Source organism: Tenrec ecaudatus, chromosome 1 (assembly GCF_050624435.1).
Source record: "Tenrec ecaudatus isolate mTenEca1 chromosome 1, mTenEca1.hap1, whole genome shotgun sequence".
NCBI lineage: Eukaryota > Metazoa > Chordata > Mammalia > Afrosoricida > Tenrecidae > Tenrec > Tenrec ecaudatus.
The window spans coordinates 76,886,931-76,912,910 of record NC_134530.1 but is presented as its reverse complement, the minus strand read 5'-3'; the positions used below and the strand labels follow the sequence as shown (position 1 = coordinate 76,912,910).

Sequence of the window (25,980 nt, the reverse complement as noted above, 5' to 3'; positions counted from 1 at the left end):
CAAGCTAGATATAAAACTGAAAAACCAAAATCACTGTCATCAAGTCATTTCTGGCTCACAGCGATCCCACAGAGCAGAACAAACACTGCCCAGCCACGGCCCTCAACTGTTCCCACATTTGACCCATTGGCGCAGTCACTGTGCCATTCCAGCTCACTACAGTCTTCCTCATTTTTACTGACCCTCTACTGTGGGGCATAATGTCTTCCTCTAGGGACTGGACCCTCCTAATGACTTATTCAAAGTGAGCATCCTTGCTTCAGAGGAGAATTTGAGCTCTACTCCCAAGACAGATTTGTTCATTTTTCTGGCAGTCAATTGGATATTTAGTATTCATCACCAACGCCATAATCCAAAGGCATCGATTCTTCCCCAGTCTTCCTTATTCACTGTCCTGGCTTTCAAATACAATATGAGGTGATTGGGGGAAAAAACCATGGGTCAGGTGCACTATAGTCCTCAAAGTGACATTTTTGTTCTTTAGCATTTGAAAAAGTCTTACGGAGTAGATTTGAATTGTGGTGCTGGAGAAGAATACTGAAAGTACCATGGACTGCTAAAAGGACAAACAGATCTGTCTTGGAAAAAGTCAGCCCGAGTGCTCCTTAGAGGCAAGGATGGTGAGACTTCATCTTACATACTTTAGTAAGGTGACCAGATTTTAACATTGGTAAAGCGGGACACCACTGACCGGTGGGGGGAAGGGGGGTGTTCTTGATTAAAAATTTGGTCTATATGGAGCAACAAAAATTTTCATAGAATGCAAAAACAGTATTTTTAAATTTCAACATAAGTATAATTTTAAAATATAATACATTAAAATTATGTATAGTATTTTATTCTTTGGCATATTTCTCATTTGAGTGAATTTTTAGTAGATTGATGTCATTGTTTAAAAAAGGTCATGACATTTTTCACAAGAATTTGTTAAATTATATTTCACACATAAAATGGCTTTCAAAGTCTCAACAGTTAATTGTGATTTTTCTGATGTCCACAGGTTGTTAATGAGTTTTCCTCTAATCCTCTAATTGTGTTCTTGTTCCTATAGTCCAATTTCTTGGATTATGTGCTTAGCATATATAGTTTCAATAAATATGGTGAAAGGATATAATCCTGGCACATATCCTTCCTGATTTTAAACTATGAAGTATTCATATTCCTTTGTTCTATTAAAATGACCACTTCTTGTTCTAAGTACAGGTTCTACATGAGCACAATCAAGTGTTCTGGAATTTCCATTCGCTACAAAGTTATCCATTAATTGGTTATAATCTACATAGGAGAATGCCTCTGTGTAGTCAATAAAATACAAGTAAATATCTTTCTGATATTCTCTCTTTTCAGTCAAGATCCATGTGATAATAGTAAAGATACCTCTCATTCCACATCCTCTTCTGAATTTGGCTTGAATTTCTGGCAGTTCCCAACTATTTTTAATTATGTTAATGAATCAGAGGAAACTAATATACCACTTTTTTGTTGGTGGTGAAATTTTATAATATTAATTCTACAACTTCAGACACAGGTCTAAGATAAATGACTCAAAAACTCATCAGACCCCACTTTCCATGAAAGACGGAATAATTAGACAGAACTCAACAAATATACAATCTGAGCAGCACAAATAATTAACTTGACTTCATAGACAGATACGTAACATTCCACTCATCAAGAGCATAATGTTCATTTATTTCCACTATACCTTGAACATTCTACAAAACAGACCATATGTTAGGTCAAAAAGCAAGTCTACGTAAAAGTTAAAACACAAAAATATTACAAAACACCTTCTCGGATCACAATACTATAAATTTAGAAGTCAACAATGGAAAGATCAAGTGGGGGGAAAAAATCAAAGACATGGAAACTAAATAACATTCATTTAGTCTGTAATAAAAAATAAATAACTCCTTGAATCAAGTGAGAAGGAAAACATAAAATTTCTGGGACACAGAAAAACTGTGCCAGTAAATAATTTATACCAATATATGCATACACCAAAAAGAAAGAACCAATAAATAAAACAAGAGAACAAATCAGTAATAGCAGGAATTGGTTTTTTGAAAGGATTTTAAAATTAACAATCACTGGCAAGTTTGGTTTTAAAAAGGAAAAGATGCAAACAATACAAGTAACAAATGCAAGAGGTGACAATACCATAGATCCAACTGAGATATAAAGGATAATACCAGAATACTAAGGAGAATTGTACTCCAAAGATTTGAAAACCTAGAAGACACAGAACAATTTCTAGAAACACACTGCCTACCAAAACTAACAGTCTTGAAGTAGATAATTTGAATAGACTTAATCAAAAAAGAAGTAATAGAACAGGTTACTAAAACAACATAAATAAATAAAAATCCCAAGTCACCAACTTTATATGAAGAACAAAATAGGCTTCAATTCTACCTGATGTCAAAATCACAGTCACAGTAATTAAAACAGCCTACTTTTGGTGCAATGGCAGACACAACGAGTAACAGAACAAAATTTAGACCCAAAGAGCCAGACCATATACTTATGAACAGCAGGCCTTTGATAAATGGCCAAAATCCATTAAATGGAGAGAGTCCCTTTAACAAATGTGGCTAGCAAAACTGAATATCCATTTGCAGAAACATGATATAAGATCAATTTAGCTATTATTACATTTGGTCTTTAATTAATCTAGAGTTAGTTTTGTAGATGGAGAGATAAATGGTTCTATTAGTCTATGTGTTTGTCATTATACCAATATCAAACTGTTTTGTTCTTCATATAAAGTTGGCAATTAGTGTTTCCACCTCTGAAGAATAATATTGGACTCGGGATTTGGATTGCCTTATATCTATACATTATTTCGGGTTGTTTTGACATTTTCACAATGTTAAGACTTCCTAAAATGTAATAATAGATACATGTATAATATGCCCTTCTATTTTTTGTATGTTTCTCTTACTTTCTTAAGTGTTTTGATGCATACATACACTTAATTTTTAGGAGGTCCTAATTTATGCCATTTATTAGGGCCTCAGAGTTTGCCTTCTATTTTTTATCTGTTGATCTTAATATGCTCTAATATATGGTATAAATACACTATCAAACATGTTTTAGAATCCACACAAGCAAGAGACAAACTAGACTGAGACCTTCTATAAATTAAATATCTATGTACATCAAAAGTAAAAAGAGAACTTAAAGGCTGAGAAAAAAGCATTTGGCAATAACATACCAGAAAATTCCTAAAATTCATAGAAAACTTCAACACCTCAAAAACAAAATAAAACTATTTGAAAATGGGCAGATGACATGAACAGACGTTCACCAAAAATGATATTCATGCGGCCAAAAAATACATGAGGAAATGCCCACAGTCATTAGCCATTAGAGAGATGCAACTCAAAACAATAAGAAGTTATTTCAAACCAGTATTAATAGCAAAATTAAAAAAAAACAAACAGAAACCATGGATGATTAAAAGGATGTTATGAGACAGGAAACCTTATAGATGGCTGGTGGGACTACAAAATGGTGCAGCCACTATGGAAAATGGTATGGCATTTCTTTAAAACTTGGAAACAGACATACCATATGACCCAGCAATACTTGCTATGTATCCCAAAGAAAGAAAATCCACAACACAAAGGGAAATATGCAGGCCATGTTCACTGCAGCACTAACCACAGCAGCAAAAAGACAGAAGCCGTCTAGATGCCCAGCATCTAGAAAGGATAAACAGACCGGCTCATACACTAATATTACGCAACATTAAAGAACAATGACAGATTGGTGAAACACCTCATAACATGGATGAACATGTAGGATATTATACTGAATAAGATTAGTCAATTGAAAAGGGGCACATATTGTATGAGACCACGATTGTAAAAAATCAAGAAAAGGTTTACACACAGAAAGAATAATTTGTCAAAGATTACCAGGGGTGAAGAGGGAGAGAGGTAACTAGAGGTTAGGCATATATTAACTTGGGTGAAGGGAAAGGCAATATATAAAAAGGGGGAGGTGAGTGGAAAATGATCAAGCAAAGGAAACACTGGGAGGAGCTTAAGAGTTAAAAGCAACAAAGGTAAGTACTATTGCACGAGTATGCAATATATGCAATAACAATACTAACACATGGATACACAGTGGATACATGGATACATAGTGGATGCATGGATACATAGTACTAACAGTACTAACACATGGATACATAGGCACATATAGAACAAGGGGAGAAAACGGAATGGGATTTACATCCACAAATATACAGAGATCTGACAGACAACATTTGTGTATATGCATTTATATGTGCTGCTAATACATCCACAAATACAGTAGAGCATACAAGGGGCAAAGTTATGAAAGCATATGAACTATAAGCAAACACTCTGAAGGACTGAGTCCCTGGGCTTAGAGGCTCACGGTTATACTCTTGGGAAACACCCCAGTCAACGATGTGGCCTAACATAGCCCACAAAGACAATGTTCGACATCCTATTGTGGTGAGTAGTGAATGGGATCATGGAAGCTTGTGAGGGGCCAGCTGAGGCACAATTACTGGTCAGTGTGTGGAGAAAGGAAAAAGCAAAGAGGCCAAGAAACCAGGAGTACAGAAGACAAATGGACCACAAGGAAAATTAAAGAGGCAAGGAAACAATGAATCCAAAAGACAAAAGGATAATGTGCACCCCAGCCTCCTCAACCCTGAGCTAGAAGAACCAGCTACTACTGATGATAACTCAAAACCAACAGATCCTGGATAAAGTAGGGAGGTGGCGGGGAAGGGGATGTGGAACACAACTCAATAAAAAAAACCAGGCTTCCTCATCTTCTGCTTGTAAAATATCCCCAGGACTAGAGCTGTGAGATATCCCTCATGCTTGAAACTGAACTCTCCCCCATAGTCCAACTTCCAGCCAAATGACAGGCCTGTAAGGTCAACAGCAATAAGGAGCTACACATTCCTTAGGAAAATCAACTGTAAGAGATCACAGATGAAAACAGTCAACACAGAGAAGAAATAGGAAGACCGCTGTTAAACTGTAGGGGTTGAAACCAATGTTATGAATCGAAACATGAATTTCTCTCTGTAAACTTTCAGCCAAATCACAATAAAAAGTTTAAAAGTTAAAAGAGAGAGAGAGAATGGAATCAGTTTAGAAATTATAATGCTGAGGTCATTTTTCAACCAAGACAGAAAAGTTCTGTTGATTGATGTTAATGCACTAGTTACCTTATACTACTACACTGTTCAACAGAACTTTTCTGATTTACATACTTTCTTTCACCATAACATCAAACACTGAACTGATTTCTAGAAAGTGTGCATTTTAATAGATGAAAGAACTCTAATGAACTGAGTTGAAAAAGTCTCAGACTGACGACAGATGACTTCCACTAAGTACTTCCTGAAAGTACATGTAAACATTTTCCCTGTTAGCTTGTTATTTTGCCTTACAAGACTTGTGTTTTGAGTATGTTCAACTAAATATGCAAACAAAATTCCACACTGGAAATTATTTTGATGAACATACTGCTTAAAGTATGCCCTCAGAAAAGTCTTTGGAAGTGAAGGATTATCTTATTAAATAATTACATACATGTTCTTAATTTTCATCTTTCAAAAAACTCAGGTTGTTTCACATACCAGGTTTGCTTAAGGTAAAAACACCATTTCTATAGGCATTACCAGTTAGACACAATAAGACCCAAGCCCTGTAGGGCAAACCATACTGGGTAAAAGGGTGATAGGCAATCACCTACCTATAGACCTTTCCATACACTTCTTGTTCCTATGGATGAAAGGCCCAGGATCCTAGCAAAGGGAAATGCCTTAGCTGTGCCTTATGTTCTCTCCTCTACTCTAAGTTGCCTTCTCAAGGTCATAGATCCTACAGTTCTCCTCCTACTCTCCCGCATCACCAATTTTCCTCATTACTGAGCCCCCACCAACAGCGCGCACCTGCGCGCGCACACACACACTCACCCTTAAAACACAATCTGAGTTCCTTCTGCAACTCTCTCCAGCTGTTTTGTCCCTTACCTTCCCTTGACAATAGAACATGACAGCCCTATCTATACTATCTTAAAATTACACTGTTGGTGGTTGCCATGGAGTTCATTCCAGCTTCCAGCAAACCCCTGTGTGTAGAGGGTTGTGACATTAGAAATAATCTCTAGGCCTGTTCCCGGAGATGCCTGCCTCTATGTGGGTTCAAACTGGCAAGCTTTTGTTAAATTAGTAGAGAGCTTGACTATTGGAGCCACTTAGGAACGCCTCTTAAAATTGCACTGTTTTAAAATTACCCCTCTTAAGCTTATTAGTGAGTTCCTTTGTTAAATCCTGTGATTGCTCCTCAGTCCTCTGCCAGCAGCATTTGGGACACTTGCTAATCCCTCTCTCCTCTAGAAACACTTGGCTTTCCCTGGGTTCCTCTTCCTTTGTGGTTGTTTTTTTATCTTGATGGCCCTGCATCACCTTTCTGCTTTCTAAACAAATGCGGGAGGGCCCCAGGACTCCATACTTACATCTCTGCTGGATGACCATCACTCGCTAAGTCTCCCGGCTGGAAATACCAAGCATATGCCAATGCCGCCCCCAATTACTTCCCCAGCTCAGATTTCCTGGAACTCCAGGGTTCAGCTGCCTACTTGACATCTCCATTTGGATATTTGATAAACATCTAAAACTTGGTTAATATATATGTCAAAACTAAGTTCCTGGTTCCAAGCTCCCTCCCCTTACCCCCACCCCACCCCCACCAAGCAGTTCCTCTTGAAGTCTGTCTTGCCCATCTAATTAATGTTGCTCATACTCTATAAATTCCTGCTATCAGTCTTAGACCTTTCTGTCACATGCTTCAACTAGCTTCAAAACAGATACACCATCTTTCAGTGGACTATTACTTAGCAAAAGAAAAGGGAAGTAACCACAAATAGATGCAATGATATGGATGAATATTTCAAAATAGTACATGGAAATTCAATCAGTGGTTGCCTGGGCCTGGGAGCAGGAGTGGGGATTGGTTGAAATGAGCATAAAGGAATCTTTGAGGGTGACAGAAAGGAAAAAATTAAAAGTTTTCTATTTTGATTGTGGGGGACACCTACATGAGTAAATAAATGGCAAAACTCATAGAACTATATAATACTTACATTTAATTATATGGTAACTATACCTCAATAAAGTGGGATAGATACACACTACCTTCCAACACTCACTGACGCAGCAGTGAGCGCTCCAACAATGTTGAACAGCATCTTCCTTCTGGATTTCAATACTAGTTTCCTGACTAGTTTCCCTGCCTCTGGCCTTGCTTGCCCTGCCTTGTACACTCAGCACAGTGGCCAGGGTGACCGGGTTAAAAGCATAAATCACATCATGTCACGTCTCTGCTCAGAACCCTCTAGTGGCTTCTCCTCTCAGATAAAGTCAATGTCCTCATTGTGATTTATAAGGCTCTGTCCCTGACGGCTAGCTGCACTCCAACCAGCGCTGTTCTTCCACTACTGCGTGCTCCCTTTGCACTTACTGGCCCCTCTGGCTTAGATGACGCAATCCTTCCTTCTCTCCCAACATAGCCACGTGGTCGGTCCCTCATTTCCTGCGGGTCTCTGACTTAAAGGCACCGTCCCAATGAGCCTGTCCACCTTATCTAAAATTTCAGCACCCCACTTTGGCCTTACTTCTACTTAATTTTCTCCTTTCCTGCTTTTCCCCCTTCTCAGCACATATAATTTTCTAATTTACTTATATTTTACTAATTTTCCTATTTATTGGCATTCTCCTGTACCATAATGGGTAGGCTACGCGGGAAAGAAATTTTACTTGTTTTTTGACCACTGTATCCCTAGAGCTTAAAATAATATCCAAAATAGATGTAAATGAATAAATTAATGTAACTGAACAAATTCTAGCTTTCCCTTTAACATTACTGACAGTAAAAGGAATTTGTTTTATAGATGTAATAACTGATATTTGCTTTCAAAAATGATGGCATATTAATAAAAACTTTTAACACATTTAAAAGAATGTAATATATCAGGCAAACTGTCTTCAATTCTAATCAAGGAAATAAGATCCACTATCACTGAGAACTTTTTACATTTGCATAGTTTTTTTTAAAGTAAGGGCTGAAGAAAGTGAAATAACCCTTATGATTATCAAAAATTAGATGCAGTCTTTTTGGGTCCTTTGCAAAAGGCAGATAACCTCATGTCTCCCGAGTGGCCCATAACTATGACAATAGAAAAACAACAGCCTGGCAGTCTCAGATTTAATTTTTTTTTAATTTGCATAACTCTTGTTTATCCTTACCATTGAAAAGTATTGCTTACAGGAATTGCTCACTTTACCTGCAAGCCACATAAATAAAGTAGCGTCAAAGGGGAAGTAAGTTTAATATGAGCTATTTAACAGTAAATCAGAAGGGAAAGGTGTCCTGCTCTATAGGTCTGAGTCTCTTCTTTAAAGAAGCAAACAATGCAGCTCTTGGAGTCCAACGGAGGTGTCTCCTTAGTAACTGCAGAGGAGAGGATTCATATTGCAGCCCTCACCTGCATCCAGCAGCTCTTATTTGAACACGTTAAAGTGCTCCCCTTCGTTCAAGGAGAGTCCCAGTGGGTGGGAATAGAAGCAGCACTACATATCGGTCATCAAAATAAGGAACTTAAGGTTTCACAAAAGGATTAGAAATACTTTATGAAGTTTAAATGGAATGAAAATTTGGGGGCAGCATCACTATTTAAGCAGCTCTAAATAAATTCAGCATAAATGTTAAGGAAAAAATACTGCAGCTCTCACTAATTTTTATTACATAAAAGCTGTCCTTTTCATTTCTATATCAATTTAAGCACAGACAATAAAGAAAATAACTATAATATACTGTGCTAGCACAGAAAGATAATAGTTGCCTGAAAACCTGGCATAGCACTTTCTAACCAAAAACATTTCAAAGCTAAAATTAAGCAGCATCATTTACTTAGTGTTTTTTGGGTTGTTGGTTTTTTGTTTTTTTTTGAATACATAGCATCTATCACTTCATTTCTACTTCAAAGAAAGTAAAACCCCTCCAAACCTTCTCATTTCTAAGTTTTTTTTTTCTGGACTGCTTTGAATATATAAAATAGTTTTTTCTAAATAAGCAAATTAAAAAAACATTGGTACTAAAGCTAGCAGGCACTGGTACTAGAAGAGAAGTACATGAGAAAAGGAGCAATAAAATGGGGTTTTAGTCCCTGGTTTCGAGTTCTCAAAGCAAGATTAAATGAGAATGATCAGACAGAACCTTACCCTTTCTACCGGTGAACCATAGCATGCAATGCCGAAACACAGCAGTGACAGATGGCATTGGTGGTGTTAACTCTACAAATGGATAACAGCAGAGAAATGACGACTGGCAGACAAGACACAGAAATGCAGGTGAAATGAATGCAAACTTGCAGTTCTTGAAGCAAAGCAAGACCTTTAAACTAAAGGTTGCCACTAGCTTCAATTGAATTTCTACTTCAAGTTTACGCAAATACTGCAACCTTCTCAATCAGTCTTACTCTTCATGCAGTACAGACACAGACTCCTCAATAAAGAAGATCAGCAACCTTCTGTAAACATAAGCCAGCAGCAGCAGCAGCCCATTACTCTCCCTTTACTGATTTTTATCCTTTAAATTTTTAATCTCCAATTGCAGTCACATCCACAGTCGTTTCAAAATAGATCTGTATCCACTGCAGACGGATACAAATCCCTGCCTAACCTGCAGTACCACTTCATCCAGAATGTTCCTGTGCACTCGTTCATGCAGGATCTGGTGCAAAAGCATTCAAGTAATCCACAAACAACCCACAAGAGAAGGACAGAAGCAGTTGGGGCTATGAACAGAAGAAGAAAAAAAAGCTTTCCGTTCAGCTCACCCTGGAAATGGAAGGTTTTCTGATCAACAGTTATTGTGAAGGTGCTGTCGTCCTCATCGTCTATACCAATCACAGCTCCCTGTGAAACAAAGAGCAAAATCCCAATAAGGCAAACAATGACATCAGCAATTTTCACTACTGCTACAGCCCTGGAATGTTCAATGCACCCAAGACACTGGAAGCCGGCTAGACGTAGTAAAGGGGAGTCAGAGACTCTAGTTTTGTTTGAGGAGGAAGAATTAACAGGGAGGGGATCACAGAGCACCATGGTACTCCGCATGTAAGCAGTGGGCGTGAGGGGGGGATGGGGGCTGAGGACACACACAAGGTGAATCTGGAATGTGAGAGGCAGCCACTAAGCCTTTCTCTGTTTAGACTGCTCTCTAGCACACGGCTCAGAACCTGCCCCTCACTCCATTGTTGTGAGGCTCAAAGGAGGCAGGTGCTCTTCACTGGACTGCTTCTATGTCATGCCTTCAGGGCAGAAATGCCAGGGGACACTGGCTTTAAAACACTCCCCCAATCACATCTTCCAGTGCTCCCATCACCACTCAAACATCCCTCCACTCCTGTAGCTTCCATACTACACTGTCATTGGTATGTTTATATATATGTTTGTTTCCTCCCACGAAGTGCTATAGGGTCTTAGAAGCCAAGTGTTATTTTATTTATCTTGACACACGGTCCCCAAATGTACACTCAATATATTTTAAAAATAAAAACATGAACAACTCTCAGGGGGCACAAGGGATTGCTGAACCACACATACAAATTGTTTGTTTGGGGAAGATGACTCTCAAAACCAAACCCTTACTGCCAGCGAGCTGATTCCAGCTCATAGTGACCGATAGGGCAGAACAGGACTGTTAACTTTTGGGTTTCAGGCTGTACATCTTTTCGGGAGCAGAAAGCCTCGTTTTTCCCTCAAAGTGGTGGGAGGGTTTAAACTGCTGACCTTGTTGATAGGGTAGATTTTAAACCTTTTTTCCCCTCATATTCAACAACATGTACCCTATTAAGACAGTGTAAATCAAGAAGGAAGATAGGAAGCTACGCAGAATCCTGGTGAGGGTAAAGAATAAGTGCCTTAAGCACAGCAGCCTAGCAAACAAGGAATAGGACAAGTGTCCAAGGTTGGTGACAAGACAAGTCATATGCCACATACCAAAGACCTTAAAAATAGGGGGGGTGAAAAGACTCGAGGGGTCAAAAATGCCCAACCCTGTGGAAAAAAAGTTAGAGGACTCTTCCTGTTCCAAGGAGTCCTGATGGCAGTGTGGGTGGCGTGCTGGGCTGCTAACTGTAAGGTCAGCAGTTTGACCCTGCTCGGGGCTCTGTGAGAGCAAGATGGGGCATTCCGCTTCTCCACCCTCGGAAACCCACTGGCAGTCCACTCTGCCCCGTGGGACTGCTGTGCGTCACATGGACTTCATGCCACTGCTGCTGTTATTCCTAGTCCAGGAAGACTCGGCAATGGAGCCCAAACAGTCCGTCCGTTTTCACAGAGGCTGCCTGGGTGACCCCCAGATCCTATCAGTGTGAATTATCTTAGTTATTCTTCAATTCAGATTAGTTTGGAATTTGTGCCTCCATTGGAAGAAAAGTGTTCCCAGAGAGTATTATGATTGACTGGGGGGTCACACAAGAGTCAATGGCAGAACTAGGAGCCGATCACCCTTGGCAAGCTGCCTCCCTATTCCATGACACCCAATACATGCATGGGGAACAGATAACTTCATTATTATAGTTAAATGAATTAACCTACTAGCTTATGATATACAAAATATCTAAAGGTTCACAGCTAAATACCAAAGCATCATGCTGGATAAAACTCTAGACTATGGAACGATCATCCCTGCCCTCCAGGTACTCCATTCCAGTGCCAAAGACAGACAAGCAAAGAAGCATGTTAGGAAAAAGTGAACTTCACAGAGATGAACCTTAGAAACACTGCACTCTATGAGAGAAGTGTGGCACAAAGGATGCCATACGGTGTCACTCCATAGCTATTAAATGTCCTGACGAGGCAAGCCCATAGGGGAAGTACAGCCAGAATGCGTCTTAGAAAAGAGGATGATGAGACTTCATCTCACATATCTGGTACATGTCAGGAGAGACCCGTCCCTGGAAAAGTCCGTCATGCTTGGTAAAATAGAAAGTCAGCAAAAAAAGGGGGGGGGGGGGAGACCCTCAATGAGCTGGACTGGTACAGTGGCTGCAACAAGGAAGTGACAACCGTGAGGATGCAGTAGCAGCAGTTTCGTGAGGTCGCTGAATTGGAACCACCTTGACAGCATCTAACAACAACAGGGCTGGGAGCCAACACTGGGTGAAATGCAGAAAGGCTGCTAATATTTTCTTTAAGCAGTCATGAAACGTTCTAAGATTGTGGTGATGCTTGCACAATTCTGAGTATACTAACACTATCCAATTAAACCCTTTAATGGGCTAACTGTGTAGTATGTGAATGATGTCTCAATAGATTTGTAACTCACTCGACCCCTAAATGTCCTAAGATAAGTTCTCTCGTCAAGGAGACTTGGTGACAGTAGTAGATAAGCAGTGGATGGCTAACTGCAGGGTCAGGGATTCAAATCCACCAGCCACTTTGTGGAAAACTGCTGAAGATATATGCTCGTGTATAAATTTACAACCTTGGAAACCTTAACAGCGTTACTATGAAATGGAGTCAATGTGATTGCAGTGGGTTTTACTTACTTAGTCAACAGATAGAAAGTTCTAAGTTCTATGCGTGTCCTCTCTCACTCCATTACCACAAGTGTGCTCATGACACCTCTGAATTACTTTATCAAGTTCACGAACTCTTCTTCATCCTCACTGCTACTGCCCTAGTGCGGCCTCTCCTCACTTCTCACTTAATACCACCATCGGTCTGCCTTCAGTCTAGCCCCCTTCTAGTCTGTGGCCCTTGCTATTGCTAAGGTAGCAGTTCCAAAGCACAGACTCTTACAGGAGACCGAGATGTTTAGAATCTTCATTAACACTCTATGAACACTTAGATAAAGCCAAAATTCCTTCATGGTGGCTGTCAAGACTATTCAGAACCTGCATGGGGCTTAGGATCATAGTCTTGGGGAAACAACTATGTCAAATAATGTAACGCTGTTTACGAAGACGATGTCCTACATCCTACTGTGGTAAGGAAGGGACTGGGGTCTTAAAAACTAGTGAGAAGTCATCTCAGGTGCAGCTAAGAATCTTTCCTATGCAGAATTGAGGAGTGAAGAAAATCGGGCTCAAGAAAATAACCAATCCAAAGCTTATGCAACAAGGCCAGAAGAACTAGGTGGTTCCTGGCTACCTCATAGAGACCATGTAATGTCCAGGGCAGATGGGGAAAATGTAGAACAAAAACCATATTAAAAAAAAACAGACTTATTGACTGTGGCCCTTAAACACTCCTCAAACCTAGAACTAGAGCCACCTCCAAGGACCACTTTGAAACCAAACAATAGACAGGCCTGGGAAGTGAAAAATATCACTCAGGAGAAACATGCTCTTTAGAACAATTAACCATATGAGACCAAATGGCCTCAAATGCTCCACAGCATTTGCCCCCAAACAAGCTCAAGCAGGCAGGAAGCAGGCAGGAAGTACGGATGAATAGGGGACCAGGGAGGAAGCATGGAAGGATGCTATTACACTGGGGGGCTCTGTAACTAATGTTGCAAAACAAAATACTTAGCTATTGTTGATCAGAAAACTTTCACCCAACTCCATCATCGACAAAAAAATCTTTCCATTGCCACTACCACCATGCTTCTTTTCCATCTCACAGAGGCCCCATTTATACTCAGCCTCAACAATCCTTTGACACCCTGAAAAAATAACCACTACATAATGTCCCTCTTGTACATCCTTACCTCCTTCAGCACAATTCCCTGCCAAAGCAAAACCTCATGGCTCTCTTTAGTCGCCATCTCTCCCTCCAGCTGTTTTCACAAGCGCTTTTTGAAAACTGGCCCAGCTCAAGGTCAATATCCTAACCTTTCATCCACTCCTGCAATCCGGCTGCGTTCAACACTGCAGCAAACTGCTCTCACACAAGTGTCCCACCAGCACTTCAGCCATTCCCTCAGGCATCTGCAGCTGCTATTTCTTCCCCAAGCCTTCTCCTGGTCTTACTTTCCCGGCGCTCTGTCTGGTCCCTCTCAGCTCCGACCATTCCTTCTTGGGCTCCTGAACAGGTTCTCATTCTCCTCTCATCCTTTGGTTTGTCCTTAACTTGTCTTCTCATTAAATTCCTGGCTGCTTTCAATCCTCAGTTGGCCTCAACTACTTTGGTATCCATAGTTTTTACTTTTACAGACCCGAAGACTCTAACAACAACAACAAAAAATCCTTTCTGCAGAAAAAAACACGCCCACACTGCTTTATAAACAAGGAGGATGGCAGACCCAGGAAGCCTGGTCATGGACCCTCAGAAGGATCACAACAGATTGAGGATTCCCGATTCATACTGTTAATGATTCCAAAATTAATTCCTCCTGCGTTCCAGTCCTCACAGGAGTACTCAACTCCGTGTGGATGTCTCACCACCCAATCAGCTCTTGCCGTTGGATGAACTCTGACTCAGATGTGTCAATAGAACTGTGTTTCAAAAGGTTTTCAATTTGGGGGGAAAAGATTACCAGGTCTTTCTTCCAGGTGCCTCAGCAGGGGCTCTCACCTTCAATCTTCCTAAGTACATTAACGGTACGCACCATCCACTGTCTCTAAAGCGTTGATGGCTATTCAAATTCAACACACCTGAAAAGGAATTAATTCCTCTCTGCAACAAACCGTGTTCCTTTGTTTGTGGTCTCTTATACTGGTTATGGTAATAACACATTCCAATTACATAAACTAGAAACATGAGCGCTCACCCTTGCCTTCTCTGTTTCCTAGATAGATACCTGGATGAAAAGCAAACTCATGGGCTCCCACAAACACGCCCCTTCTCTAGTGTTCTCCAGCTCTTTAAAGAGCCTGATTGCTTCTCAATTTCCCTAATTGTAAATGCGGGCAGTGACCCCAATACCTTCCTGCTGCGTCTCTGTTCACAATCAGTACAACGCTGACATTTTCGACTCAGTTACTATCAAGTTCTCAATTAGGCATATTCTCCCTAACCCATAGAGTTACCACATGGCCTTCCTAATACACGAATATTTGATCTGTTTTCCTGTTTAAAACCCTGAATGACTCTTTATTAACAAGCTGGACTTCAGAAACATTTCAATCTCCATGTCCTTCACAACCTATATGGGAAACAATATTTCATTCTGGTCTGTGCCCCTTCCTACTCAAAGGCTTCTTTGAGGAATTTAAAACTTAATGGTGTTCCATGCCAACTGGGTCTTGACATAAACTGAGGGTTCTTCAAGGTATATATGCATAATTCATCTGACACGCTGGCCTTCCAGTTTCTTAATTTCTTCAACTCCAGTCACGCATTTCTCATGGCAATACTACAAATTTGTACTGTTCAACTCAACAACTACGAGCTATACAGACATGTTAGAATTTCAACTAAGTAAAATTTAAAACTCAGTTCTTTAGTCACACTAGTCCTATTTCAAGTGACTAGTTTACTGGAAACCACAGATAAAGAACATTTTCATCACCACAGAAAGTTCTACTGAGCAACACTGTCCTAGGCTCTGCTATCACAGAGAACTCAGCCAATTATGACACACTGAACAGAGTAGAACAGCCCCAATGGGTCCCAAGACTGGAAATCTTTACATGAGTAGTTAGCCTCACTTTTCTCCCTCAGAGCAGCTGCTAGGTTTAAACCAATGACCTTGTGATTACAGCTCAAAGCTTAACCCACGCTGCTAGCAGTGCACCATATCATAGATAACTTGGCCATAACAAATAACTATTACATTTTACATATACTCTCTCATTTTAAGCATACAATCATAGGTATACAGCTAAATGCACAGAAAATCTCCCTGCAATTCTTTCTAATCTTTAACCTAGCACTTCATCCAAGAAGTAACTACTAGCATGGGCTCTAACATTGCAAGTAAGTTTGTTTTTTTGTCATTATGCTTAATGCAAATACTCATATCACATACTCTTTTTTGTGCTTGGCTTCTTTCACTCAACATAGTGTTTGTGAGATTCAACCGTGTTGTTGCCCATAGTAATAATCTGTTCATTTTCATTTCTATGTACAGTATTCTTTGGTATCGATACACCAACTTACTTATCCATTGTATTACAAATGGACATTTAGGTTGTTTCCAGGTTTAGATTATTAAGATAATGCTGCTATGAAAATAGCCTGATCATATCTTTTGATCCATCTATCTTACATATATTTCTATTAGATACAAACAGCGGTGAACTTGCTAGGTATGCATAGGTCATCTTTACCAAGCACTATCGAACAGTTGTCCTTAGTGAGTGTGCCAATTACACTGGCATCCACTGAAACCTCTTCCAGCAAGTTGGTTCTGACTCCTTGAAACCCTACAGGATAGAGTAAAACTACTCTGTGTGTCTAAGACTAGAAATCGTTACAGGGGAAGGCAGCCTCCTCATCACCTTTGTCCTAGGAAGCAGCTAGGGGTCTGACCACAGTGCACAAAAGTTTCAACTGTTCTAGTTCTTTACTAACATTTTACTTCAGGCATCTTGGCAGGCAAGTAGTGGTATCTCATAGTGATTTTAATTTGAATTTCCCTGAAAATTAATGTATCATTTCATGCTTACTGTGTTATTTAAATATTCTCTTTTGTGAAATAAAGCTTCTCACCTACAAATAAAACTGCACTTTTTCTAGTGATTTATTGAAATTCTTTACATATTGTGGATATAAACAGTCCATTGGTCTTGACCGCCTTTGAACTCTCACAGTGATTGGGTTATTCTTCTTATTGTCATATAATTCACATATCACACAACAGTTCAATCACAGCAGGAGTGGTACAATCATGACCACAATCAGTTTTAGAATACTTTCTTCACGCTTGCACTCGTCATTAGGTCCCCATTTCCCCCAACGTCCCTGCCACACCACCAGTTACTGTCTCTATAGATTGACCTAGCCTGGATTTTATATGCAGAAAATATTAAACAAAAACTAACAAATAACAGTAACAAAGTAGAACAGATAAAAATAGAATCTAAAAAGAAGTAGACAATATTAAAAACTAGAACAAATTTAAATGGATCATAAAGGAGATCAAAATGAAAGGTTGCTAATTTTTTTATGGGATAAGTTCTTTTTAAAAATTGTTTTATTAGGGGCTCATACAATTCTTATCACAATCTATACATACATCAGTTGTGTAAAGCACATTTGTACATTCATTGCCCTCATCACTCTCAAAACATTTGCTCTCCACTTAAGCCCCTGGCATCAGGTCCTCATTTTTTCGCCGCCCTCCCCACTCCCCCTTCCCTCATGAACCCTTGATAATTTATAAATTTTTATTTTGTAAAATCTTGCCCTGTCCAACATCTCCCTTCATCCACTTTTCTGTTGTCCGTCCCCCAGGGAGGAGGTCACCTGTAGATCCTTGTAATCGGTTCCCTCTTTCCAACCCACTCTCCCTCTAGGTTCCCAGTATCACCACTCACACCCGGGGTCCTGAAGGTATCATCCACCCTGGATTCCCTGTGTTTCCAGTTCATATCTGCACCAGTGTACATCCTCTGGTCTAGCCAGACTTGCAAGGTAGAATTGGGATCATGATAGGGGGACAGGGGGGTAAAGGGAGGAAGCATTTAAGAAGTAGAGGAAAGTTGTATTTTTCATCATTGCTACATCGCACCGACTGGCTTGTCTCCTCCCCAAGACCCTTCTGTAAGAGGATATCCAGTGGCCGACAGATGGGCTTTGGGTCTCCCCTATGCACTTCCCCGCTCATTCACTATGCTAAGTTTTTTTTGTTCTGATGATGCCTGATACTTGATCCCTTCAACACCTCGTGATCGATCGCACAGGCTGGTGTGCTTCTTCCATGTGGGCTTTGTTGCTTCTGAGCTAGATAGCCGCTCGTTTACCTTCAAGCCTTTAAGACCCCAGACGCTATCTCTTTTGATAGCCGGGCACCATCAGCTTCACCACATTTGCTTATTCACCCAGTTGTCTTCAGCGATCGTATCATGGAGGTAAGCACACAATGATATGATTTTTTGTTATTTGATGCCTGATAACTGATCCCTTCAGCACCTCATGTTCACACAGGCTGGTGTGCTTCTTCCATATGGGTTTTGTTGCTTTTGAGCTAGATGGCCACTTCTTTACCTTCAAGCCTTTAAGACCCCAGAAGCTATATCTTTCGATAGCGGGGCACCATCAGCTTTCTTCACCACATTTGCTTATTCACCCGCTTTGTCGCCAGCGGTTGTGTCAGGAAGGTGAGCATCATAGAATGCCAAGTTAATAGAAGAAAAGTACTCTTGCACTGAGGGAGCACTTGAGTGGAGGCCCAAGGTCTCTCTGCTACCTTAATACTAAACCTACAAATATAGACACATAGATCTATTTCCCCATCCTCATATATAAATATATGTGCATATGTACATGTCTTTATCTAGACCTCTAAAAATGCCCTTTGCCTCCCAGGAAAGGGTGCTAAATTTTAACCTAACCGCATCTGCAACAATCCACTTTCCAATGCATTCTGTATGACAGCAAGGATCCTCACACCCCAACTGGGCTATTCTTGGCCATTTATAAAATTTAAGAGTCAGCTCGATAAATTATACACACAAATGTAAACTTACTAAGAGAGTGGCTGGACTAACTAGGAATGAACAGGAGTAAGTCATATATTTAGGTCTTTAAATTAAAATCAAATGAATGGGTTTGGTTTTTAGTTAATTACAGTAATGCTTTTTTTTCCTGGTCCTGCCTTTTATTAAGATTTGTTCTTAGGTAAGTGGTGTTTTAAAGAGGTTGCCCAAGCAATTTAAGAATTCTTTGTTTTTAAAAATATTTGAAACATAATTTTTATTGTGATTTTATATCTATCAATTTTGCTAAACTTATCAATTCTAATCATAAATCTATAGGTTCTTTAGAATTTCCCACATATCTAATTACATTGTTATAATGTAATTTTTTCCATTCTATTTTTTATATCATATTTTGTTTTCCTGCTTTATTCATTGGATAGAATTGTCACTATACCCATGGCAAAAAAAAGTGGAACACAAATGGTGAGAGTATCCTTTTCCCATTATTGGCCTCTCTCATATTTCACATTGTAGCTATGTTAAAAAAAACAACACAAATCTACTCTCCTTGAGTCATCGATAACACCAACAATCAAAAACAACAAAAGCAAGCCTAAAGTAAAAACTCTACCCTTATTGTTGTGCTTTCTTACCTAATGATTCTCCTACATTCAAACCCGTAATTGGTTCCTTTCCCCTTGACATGATGAAAAAGAATCCATTCTTCTATTAAAAATCCAGGTTCCTCACTCATGCACCATCTCCTGGCATCTTTCCATGGATCTCCTACTCTACCAATCTCTTTCTGCTTTTTCCCAATATTTACACATGCTCAAGTCTGAACCCTTTTTAAGGATAAAAACAACAAAAAAGCCCAACAATCTGAATTCCATGTCCTCTTCTAGCAATTGCCTTTACTCTCCACTTTTGGGAAGGATATATGAGGAGTTACCCCCCCCCCCCCAAAAAAATTGAATTAAGTTGGGTGGAACTTACATAGTATGATTTTTTTTCCCACTAGGTGAGCAACTCACTCTGAGTACACCCACTGGTGTCGCCTAGGAAGGTTCTCTCAGATCACAGTGAATTTTTTCGTAAAAGCAGTTTTGCTCAAACCTCATTTTTTTTGGTGATGGCTGATTTATGAAAACAGCTTGCAGCTGTGAAATTTTGTTTCCGGATCAGGATAAATGCCATAGAAACTGTTGTGATGTTGAACACAGCTTACAAGGACAGTACTATGGGAAGTGCATGAGTGGTTTTCTCTTTTCAAAAAAGGTGAAATGTCAATTGATGATAAACCTCCCTCTAGATGTCCATCAACTTCCCAAATGATGAAAATATTGACTCCTAGTGCATCTGGAGTTCATTCCATCAGGTCAAACTGTTAATCAAGCTTTCTAATTAGAGGTTCTGAAAAGATAGCCAAACAATGTGGGACAAAAAAAGGCCTGTTTGTGGCAGGTGGGGACTGGTTTTGCCACCACAACAATGCACCTACTCACACAGCCATCTCAGTGTGCCAGTTTGGGGGTGAGGGGACAGCATGCCTCTCTTTCTCCAAGCACCTGACTTCACTCCATGTGACTTCTATTTGTTTCTATGAATGAAGGAGGGACATAAAAGGACAGCAACTTGATGACATAGAAGACAAAGCGGGGGCATAAGCAAATGTGGTGAAGAAAGCTGATGGTGCCTGGCTATCAAAAGATATAGCAAAAAAAAAGAACAGAAAAAGATATAGCATCTGGAATCTTAAAGGCCTGAAGATAAACAAGCAGCCATCTGGCTGAGAAGCAACAAAGCCCACATAGAAGAAGCGCACCAGCCTGTGTGATCATGAGGTGCCGATGGATCAGGTATCAGCCATCAAAGACCCAGATCAAAAATTAATGTGACTGAGGACGGCAGTGTGGAGTGGAGGCCCAAAGCCAAACTATAAGGAATTTGACATCCCCTTACAGAAGGGTTGTGGGGAGAAGACGGGTCAGTCAGGGTGCAGTATAGAATGGATAAAACATACAGCTTTCCTCTGGTTCTTTAATGCTTCCTCCCCCCAACTATCATGACTCTAATTCTACCTTACAAATCTGGCTAGACCAGAGCATGCACATGGGTACAGATAAGAGCTGGAAACACAGGGAATCCAGAACAGATAAACTCCTTGGGACCAATATTGAGAGTAGTGATATCAGAAGGGGAAGGGGAAGGTGTGGGGAGAAAGGAGGTACTGATCACAATGACCTACCTATAACTAACCCCCTCCCAGGGGGTTCAAGACAGTTCAAGACTATCTGATAATAATTTATAAATTATTAATACAATGGCAGCATATGTACAAATGTGCTTGACACAATGGATGGATGGATGGATTGTGATGAGTTGTACATGCTCCCAATAAAATGATTTTTTTAAAAGAGGTGAAGGAAAAAATGAGGGCAGTGCTGCCAGCTATCCACACAGATGAGTTTGAAAAATGTTCCCAAGAATAGCAGATTTGACAAATAGTATTAAGTGTAATGGACAGTACTTTGAAGGTTATGTTGTTTTGTAAAAAAAATAATTAAATACATAGTTTGAAATTTTTTCTGGGTTTTTTTTGGAGAGGTATCCCTTCATATAACCACATAAATGGCTCCTCTCCTTCACCTCCAGACACAGTAACTATATGTCCAGATTTGCCTAGATTACCTCTGATAGTCTAGTATAATGATGAACAAATCCTCTCTTTCATAATGGTTCTAGTTTAAGGAACAGAGTCACCCTACCGAAGCCTACCATAAAACCCCTCAGTGATCTGCTCTAAACCTACCTCTCCAGTCTCAACTCTGACCAAATTTTACAATCGAGACCGAAAGAATTGCTTGAGGCTTACCAACTGCCCCAAAACTTCATGTTTCCTTTGTCTGAAAAATCCTTACTTTTTCTTTACCTGGGGTTAGACTACTTTTTGTATCAAAGAAAGCAAAGTTCTCTTTGATAGCCTTATATGGAATGGTATTCTATTGCTAAGCAAAATTCTCTGCTAAGCCAACCTACCAAAATAGCAGAGGTTTTTTTTATTTCAAGTTCTACTTTTATGACCTATTTTGCAAACATAATGAACACAGAGATGACTTTCAGTGAATTCTCAAGGCTTCTATTCTGATGTTCCAGACGGCCAGCCTTTCACATTGTTAGCCCCTGGGCTCAGCAAGGTAGCTGCTGCGCCAGGACCACATATCCGGGTTCCAGGTAGCAAACAACTGAGCTACACCATTTTGTTCAGCCAGGTAAATTTTATGACTTGCCCTCTTCCTTCTTCTACACAAATCGACATATTTCAGACATGAATCATACTTTTGGTGTTAAAGATAGAAAGATAAATTTGCTTTCATGACATGAAAAACAAAATATAATTTTGGCTATTTTGAGGCCAATTTCCCTTTAAAAATTGAAAGAGGGAAAAAAGTGGGCTGGTGAACCAACTCCAAAGCTAACAGAAAAGGAATGACACCCCCTTCTGGACAGAGATTGCTTCTGCAGCTCCTCAAGGGTGTTGACAGTGCTGAGAACACACAAGCTCGGCTATTCCCTCTGGCATTCTGCTGCCAATGGTTTCCCTCGCTGCTGAAATAGCTAAGATGACTCTACACTCACATAATGAAGGAGTTTCAAAACGTTTGTAGACATATTGAGTTTTTCCATGAAGTTGTTGAAGTCCCTGTGTATATTTTAATAAACAGATTTAGGCAGAACAAATTATTCTTGTATAAAGAATAGGATGTTGAGGTTTAAAGAACTGAAAATATTTACCCAAGGCCCTACTCTTAAATGGCAAGATAACTTAGGTCTTGCAACTCCTGATACTAAACTCTGTCTAACAGTCATTGTAACCAAAAGCGATAGGTAACACATTTATTAAATACCTCATAGAAAAAGTCAAGAAATTGAGCAACATATTGCAAATCTGCTGCACAAGACCTCCTTAAAAAGTTTTAAAGCAAAAACATGTCACTCTGAAGACGAAGATGCACCTGACCCAAACCATGGTATTTCGGTTGCCTCTATTAATAAGGAAGACCACAGGAGAACTGATGCATTTGCATTATGTGATTGGCAAAAAATACTGCATAAACCATGAACTAGCAGAATAAACACAACTGTCTTGGTAAAAGGAAGGACCACTTCTTGGTGAAGGACTTTGTGCTTCCCAAAGCAGAAGGTCAGTGATGAAGAGGATGCCCTTCAATAAGGCAGATGGACCCGATGGCAGCAGCAAAGGACTTAAGCACAATAACCTTATGAGGATGGCATGACATCACACATTTCAATCTGTTGTACAAGAACCCACACGGATTCCACAGCACCTAACAACAATCATTAGGTCAGAAGCTATAAAAAGAAAGGATAATAAGCATCTGTGCCTTAAGACATAAGTCTAGATGCATAAGAGGTAGGTCAACAATATAGTAGGAAGAACTGGGGCTACAGGAACATATGGAAGGCTTGAGGCCCAGTCAGCTCACCACACGGAAGAAGCTTCTGCTTTGGCCATACCTAAGTGAAGGCCATGTGTCCCCATCCCACTCTTCCTCCACAACCAGAGGTGATGGCTCTCCTGGAGCTGGTACAATATGAATCTCGCCATGTATGAACACCATAGAACTTGTTTTTAACTTAGGCCTGCCGTTAGTCTTTAAATGTTTTACAATTTTTCTCTTTCAAAGGCATGCATTTATCTTACAAAATATATAATCAGGCAATAAAGTTGTTATTATTAAGAATAGAATTATTTTTAATAACTTTTTCAATTGGGTGGAAATAGGAACACAACTACATCTTGCATATTGATCTCATATCCAAAATCTGTGGTTTGTCATTAAAATAGCTTTTCTGCAGACTTTGTCCATTTTCTTTTCTGTTGATAGTCATATCATACGCAAATACCAAATGCCTACTAATTTCTTCTAATGCTATTTTTTAATACTTTTTCTTGTACCCAGTTTGCTAAGAGTTTGAGTACAGTGTAGAAATACCATATGCATATAATGATAATTTTGATTTTTCCTTCTAAGCCTTATATCTTTTGGATCTTTTTTTTCTTCCAAGCATCACTAGGACCAGTACAATGGTGCGCAGAAGCAGACACCTCTATCTTACTGCTGATTTTCAAGAGAATGCTTCTACTCTCACACTATTATGTATATTCAAGTAATTTAACAAATATCCTGTATTTAATAAATATCAGGTAAAAGATGTTCTCTTCTATTCCTTGTTTACTTAGATCTTAAATGTACATTTCATTTTATTCACCTTTTTTTCCTGTGTTTATTCAAATGGTCATATAATTTTTCTTACTTTGTCAGTATGTTAAATTCATTTTAAAATGAGCATTGTAGTATTTACAAAATAAACCCAATTTAGTCATTACACTTTGGCTTATTAAACATTACTGGGGATGCTTTATTATAGTTTGTTCAGCACTTTGGTATCTGCAATAAGGGACACTAGTCTTAAAATGTCCATTTTTATAATGACTCTGTGTGAGTGATTTTATATCAAGGTTATAACAGCACCATAAGATTAGTAGAGTTCTCTTTATTTTTAATCTCAGAAAAGCATGGTTTTCTTTTCCTAGGTTTGGCAAAACTTAACTAGTACTTTTTTGTAAATCATTAGAAATATATAGTGATACAGTTTTTTTAATGGTTCTGCCGTTTTAAGTTTTCTGTTTATCTTTTAGTTAATTCTAGTGGTTTGTAGTTTTCCAGGATACTATACATTTTCACATAAATTTTTAATTTACTGGCATAAAGTTATACAATTTTTCATCTCTACTACTTTTTTCATTCTTTATCTTATTTTCGTATATATTTGTTTTCTCTCCAAAATACTCACTTGTGTTATTCTTCCAGTTGGTTCCTACCCCTAGCGACCCTCTGAATAAGAGAACAAAGCCCTGTGTGGTGCTGTGCCATCCTTGCATTTGTTCCTAACCCGGGGCCCAGTTTTTGCAGCCATGTTGTCAGTCCAGCTCATTGAGCGTCTTGCTCTTTTTGCTGCCCCTCCACTTTACCAAGCATGATGTCCTTCTCCAGGGACTGGTCTCCCTGACAACTTATCCAAAGTGTGTAAGACAAAGTCTTGCCATCCTTGCCTCCAAGGAGCGCTGTCCATTCTTCCAAGACAGATCGGTTTGTCCTTTCAGCAGACCATGGTACTTTCAACATTCTTCTCCAGCACCACCATTCAAATGAATCGATTCTTCTTCAGTCTTCCTTATTCAATGTCCAGCTTTCACATGCATGTGACGCAAACCACAAAACATCCATGCACTGATCAGAGATTAAACAGATGTTGATAAGTTGCCAAAGAACGGATCTTTTCAGTGTCAAGTTTAAAGAGAAGAAATGAAGTTTGCAAGAATGACATTGATTGTACATCCTGTGCCAAAAATATTAGAAAATCTATACATGCTATAGAGCCACTGAAACTAGGTACTAGCAGAAGTCATTGTTAAAACCATGAACAATTTGTCATGGCATACTGATGACCCATTTTGTGAAGGATTGAAAGAACAGCGACCAGTTGGCATATTCTTTGGGAATGATAGTCAATGCAATGCCCACCAGAATGGGTAAAGGGAATACACAACTTCATCAGTCTGGGTCAAAGAGTTATATTAAGGCATATACAATTTAGTAGCTTTCAAAAACTCACAATACATTAAACATTAAAACTCTGCTGCTCACAAGTAGGAGAACTTGGAAAAGGGGGAATCATTGCATAAGCATTACTGAGTTTCAGTTAAGGGTGATTGAAAGAGTTAGCCTGCTATGAATCAGAATGCTGGAAGTATAACATACCGTACATACTCGACTGTAAGCCGACCCAAGTATAAGCCAAGGTACCTAATTGTTACCTGGGAAACCAGAAGAACTGACTGGCTCAAGTATAAACCTAGGGTGGGAAATGCAGGATGTGGATTAAGACAGAGACCAGAGGGGAGAGATGGAGCGCAGCCACAGACACATCCTTACAAGTTCAGCTGCCAGCATAAGTGAATCACTACGGGTGCTTCTGCGAATTGGAGCTGTCCATGTCATAGGACGGCTCTGATTGGTTAGATGTGAGTAAACAAACATTCAAAGCCCTGCAGTGTCAGCAGGGCTTTGAATGAACATCAGAGGAACGGCAATCACCCACAAGATGTTACACCTCGCTGGGGTACCACTGACCCATGTATAAGCCGAACCCATTTTTCAGCACATTTTTTGTGCTGAAAAACCTCGGCTTATACATGAGTATATACAGAAATTTAAAATTTAACTTGTTAAAACCCCAAAATGTAACAGCCCTCTCCTGTGCTGTAAAAAATTCTTATAAGCTGAGTCAGTAAGG

General features: G+C 39.5%; 1 protein-coding gene across 3 annotated transcripts in view; it reads right to left on the bottom strand.

Annotated features, from left to right (window-relative positions):
* OSBPL9 (oxysterol binding protein like 9) overlaps positions 1–25,980 on the bottom strand; it is a 146,897-nt gene that overhangs the window by 84,387 nt on the left and 36,530 nt on the right. For all 3 annotated transcript variants that reach the window (XM_075555882.1, XM_075555885.1, XM_075555877.1), the window contains one exon: positions 9,898–9,976. In XM_075555882.1, the coding sequence (XP_075411997.1) occupies positions 9,898–9,976 (79 nt within the window). The remainder of the gene's footprint in view (positions 1–9,897; positions 9,977–25,980) is intronic.